A 4,330-nucleotide genomic window follows, 5' to 3' on the forward strand; every position below is an offset into this window, starting at 1 on the left:
TATGCCAATCTTGCCAATTCGAACACATTGTACTCCTCTAATTTTGCTGATATATGTTTATATACACCAGTTGTATTGAAATAATTATTTGATAAACAAAAACACGACTGATTATAATTTACAGCGCTTACATACTTATATGGACTCGTGTTGCGACTTTCTGCCGTGCTAGAGGCAGAACGCGTACAATGCACTGTGTCAGGGGAATGTTTTCACTTTGAAATAGTATTTTAGCTGTTCATCCGCCGTGAGCATTGTTCAAAGCTCGCGTCACTGCAGTGTTTGCACAGCCTTCTTATTTTGAAATGTACTTGTTTGCTGGGCTGGAGGTATGCGCTGTGTCAAGAGGTCACATCCAATCCGGTGTGAGGCAGGAACTGGCAGCCTGCCCAGGAATGCTGCTGTTGACCCAGAGGCGAGGCTGCTGGCTGGTTGGCAGGTGGCCGCTTGTGTGCGTCAGCCCGCCTGACAGGCAATAAAAGGCACACGCTTCAACCGTTCAACACTCACTAACTGCTCGAGAGAAGGAGAGAGAATCAGGAGCAAATCATCTCGACTCGATCCGACAACTTGCAAGAAGAACAGAAACATTTGATCAAGTCCAGCTGAAAAGTTGAGTGAAAATGTTTGCTGGATTGAAGTCTGCATTATTGCTGCTTCTGGGACTGGCTTACGTGGTAAGTTTTTGTGACTGTGTTTTGCAACAATCTTATTGGCAAAGCGACTATAATCCTTAAGTGTTTAAAAGCAGTTCATGTTCCTGTGTAGTTGTCTCATTCATTTGGTACTGTCTGTGATCTGCTGCGCCTTCTGCTGGAGATGGTTGTAAACACAGTGCTGTGTATTTTGCAGGTTTCTGCTGGCGATGAGTGCCGAGTCCCCTGTCTGTGCCCCGAGCAGCCGCCGCGCTGCCCTCCCGGAGTCTCCCTGATCACTGACGGCTGCGGCTGCTGCAGTGTCTGCGCCAAGCAAGTGGGCGAGGTGTGTTCCCGCCAACAGCCCTGCGACCCCCACAAGGGCCTGTTCTGCGAGTTCGGCTCCGCCACGTACGCCACAGTCGGAGTCTGTGCAGGTGAGAACCGTCAGCTCTCTAACAGTACAGCACTGACATCAGAAATGATCACACCCTAGTGTGGAGATTTAGAGAGAAGCAAAAGGCTGAGGGTGCAAAAATAAACACCGAAACAATGACCAAAGGAGGCAGCCTGTCCTGTAATCTGCTGACGGTTTTCGGTTCTATTATTTTCAAGTTAATAATATCAAACTGGATTGGATGTGAACACCTTTTTGTGGAACTCTATGCATGTTTAGTTTTCACGTTTTATTAGTTTAGAAATGCCATTAGCAAATATTTTATATCTTGACTCTGGACTGGTGAATAATTGGGGCTATGCTGTTGAAACTGTTTAGAATCGTTTTTGTAGTGAAACCGCATTGCTGTCATCTGAAACGCTTTCAGTTGGACTAAATTGCTTATTTCTTTTTGTGGTCTCTTGCAGCTAAAGCAGGGGCTCCTTGCTTGTTTGACGGTGTTGAGTACAGGAGTGGGGAGACCTTTCAGAGTGGATGCAAGTACAAGTGCACCTGTCTGGATGGCTCCATCGGCTGTGTCCCTGTCTGCAGTGTGTCCATCCGCTTGGCTAGCCCAGATTGTCCCGTGCCCAAGAAGATTAAAGTGCCTGGCAAGTGTTGTGAGGAATGGATCTGTGAGCAACCCAGACAGCAAACCATGGTTGGGCCTGCATTAGCAGGTAAGATGCTTATAGTTAAGCAAACATTAGCAGATACAACGGTGTATTTTGCAACCACCAGATTTTTAAAAAAGAATAAAAATGTATGTTGACATTGGTTGAGTATAATGTTATATATGCTCCAGTAATCTAATCATTGTTAAATGTTATGCTTTTTTTGTGGAGTTTATCTTACCATCTTTAAAACATTTAGCTTTGTTGTATTAGCAAAAAAGTTGATAGATGCATTTTTTTTGTTTGCTACAGCTTACAGAGAAGAAGCCACCTATGGTCCTGACCCCTCCATGCTCCGTGCAAACTGTCTTGTACAGACCACTGAATGGAGTGCCTGCTCAAGGACCTGTGGAATGGGCATCTCCAGTCGAGTAACTAATGACAACAGAGAATGCAGACTCGAGAAACAAACCAGACTTTGTATGGTCAGGCCCTGTGAAATGGATATGAAAGACACCATTAAGGTAAAAGGAACTACTTCTCCCAGATCAATTGATCTTAAAATAACCTCAAGATATGTTTTGATTTGTTATCATATTGAATATTTTCATTGACAAAATTTTCTCTTCTGTCTTCTGCCCTATAGAAAGGCAAAAGGTGTATCCGCACTCCAAAGGTTTACAGACCTACCAAGTTTGAATTCTCTGGCTGTACCAGTGTGAAGTCTTACAAAGCTAAATTCTGTGGTGTTTGTACTGATGGACGATGCTGCACCCCTCACAGAACCGCTACACTGTCTGTCGAGTTCAAATGTCCTGATGGCCAACTGATGAAAAAGAAGATGATGTTCATCAAGACTTGTGCCTGCCATTATAATTGCCCCATGGACAATGATGTCTTTCAGTCCTTGTATTACAGGAAAATGATAGGTGATATGGCATAAACTATGTAATGGACCTAAGACTTTTTAACTGGAAAGATTTCCCATATCCTATTGAAAGGTTACTGCATAATACAAAGGAAATATTGACATGATCAGTTATCAAATGAGAAATTGAAACATGTCAGTGCACTCAGCCAAGATTTTGAAACTGCATTGCTTGTACACTGTTAGCTGTAATATCATTGTAAATAATGTACATATGTGTACAGTCATCTAAGTTAATTTAAGTGTATGTGCCTTATGTGTTTATTGCTTAAGTACTGTAGTTATAGACTTGACAAAATAACTGTTCTTTGATTTTTTTATTTTATTTTTGAACAGTTGTTATAACATTGAGAAGTGTGACCAAAAGTTAAATGTTTGCACTTTTCTAGTTCAAAATAAAATATATTTTTGATACAAAATGTTTTCTGAATGAATACATCTACCAAGTGGAACTATATTCTGTCACAAAGATTGTCATATCTAAATACTTAAGTATTTGACAGAACATAACATTTATTTAAATATAATGATTTTTAATCAGTTTGATTAATATGGTTTTATTCATATATATTAAAAGGTAGTGAACAAAGCCTTCCATCTCAGTTTAGATGTGCTACAAATTTCAGAAACTATAACAGCATTACATCTCCAATCATCAGAACTGAATACGGAGCATAAAAACTTTTGAGCCAAACAAGACATTAAGTAGTTCGGTCGGTGTGGCAAGTGCTGCAATGACAAAGCTGGGATTTGGAAGAGTTAGATAGACCAATGCTGTTTCAATTGCAAATTCCCATCTTCTCTCCCAGTTAGGAAGAAGCATCCAAGATATTGGCAACAATCCTAATATAATTAAAATTAGAGGCAGAATTATTAGATTTTTCTTCCAAAGCAAAGCTTCACAGAGAGAACTATCAAGTTAGTGAGGTTTTTTTGTACTAATGAGCAACCTGAATAATGGACAATAGGAATTGTGGCATATGGTACGATACTATGAGGCTAGGAGAAAACCTCTAAATGATATTTGTGAGGTAAATTGATGTATTTAGCCATTTTGAGATTACTCTGATTAGTTTACTTTTCACAGCAATCATACAATCCAATTTTAAAAGCAAAATAAAAATTGGGTTAAAAAATTATACTATAATCAAATAAACCGCATACTTGATAATATAAACAACATTGCAACCTAGAAATTATTTTGTGCAGTATTGTGATAGTAATGCTTAATATATTCATATCAAAATAACCAGCTCACCAATAAGAGCACTTTGTTTATTCATATGGCATGGGAAGAAGTTACAATATTGAATTTAACAATTTATTTCCTAGGTTTCAGCTGACAGTCTGCTTGTTGGTGATGTCACCAGCGGTGGATCTCTCTAGTCAGTATTCTGATATATAGTTGTTCTGATGGCAACAATTTTAATTTGAGCTGTTCCCATGTTCTACTTGCGCAGAATGTCACATCTTCCCTGGTCCATTCTCAACCAGTTGAACATCACCACTTGGGTCAATTACCAGAATGTGAACTCAGTAGTCAATCAGGAGGTGTCCCATTGAGAGTTGCGGGCTGTTGTCAGTTTGTAGGGTGTGGAAGGTGCTCTATTAGGATCAATGGGATTTCAGATGGAGTTTTTTTTATGTTGCTGTGTCAATGGAAGAACTTCATTGACTATCAACTGATGGTATTCTTTGAGGAGGAAATTCTCCCTGC

The 4,330-nt window shown here is 39.9% G+C and overlaps 1 protein-coding gene across 1 annotated transcript; it reads left to right on the top strand.

Annotated features, from left to right (window-relative positions):
* The first annotated feature begins 521 nt into the window (after positions 1–521).
* Positions 522–3,032, top strand: ccn2a (cellular communication network factor 2a). The gene is made up of 5 exons (XM_043683304.2): positions 522–677; positions 853–1,072; positions 1,500–1,751; positions 1,998–2,209; positions 2,332–3,032. Exons 1-5 carry the CDS (start codon positions 624–626, stop codon positions 2,626–2,628), a joined length of 1,035 nt encoding a protein of 344 aa, XP_043539239.2. The 5' UTR covers positions 522–623; the 3' UTR covers positions 2,629–3,032.
* Positions 3,033–4,330: the final 1,298 nt, after the last annotated feature.

This window comes from Chiloscyllium plagiosum, unplaced genomic scaffold, assembly GCF_037043375.1.
Source record: "Chiloscyllium plagiosum isolate Xiang-an unplaced genomic scaffold, Cpla_swu_hap1 HiC_scaffold_3, whole genome shotgun sequence".
NCBI lineage: Eukaryota > Metazoa > Chordata > Chondrichthyes > Orectolobiformes > Hemiscylliidae > Chiloscyllium > Chiloscyllium plagiosum.

What these genes read in the sequence shown, in the direction of transcription:
- ccn2a (XM_043683304.2), top strand. Translation starts at nt 624, where the DNA reads ATGTTTGCTGGATTGAAGTCTGCATTATTGCTGCTTCTGGGACTGGCT. An exon ending in CACAGTCGGAGTCTGTGCAG is followed by an intron (nt 1,073 to 1,499) that starts GTGAGAACCGTC and finishes GGTCTCTTGCAG; the next exon opens with CTAAAGCAGGGGCTCCTTGC. An exon ending in GGTTGGGCCTGCATTAGCAG is followed by an intron (nt 1,752 to 1,997) that starts GTAAGATGCTTA and finishes TGTTTGCTACAG; the next exon opens with CTTACAGAGAAGAAGCCACC.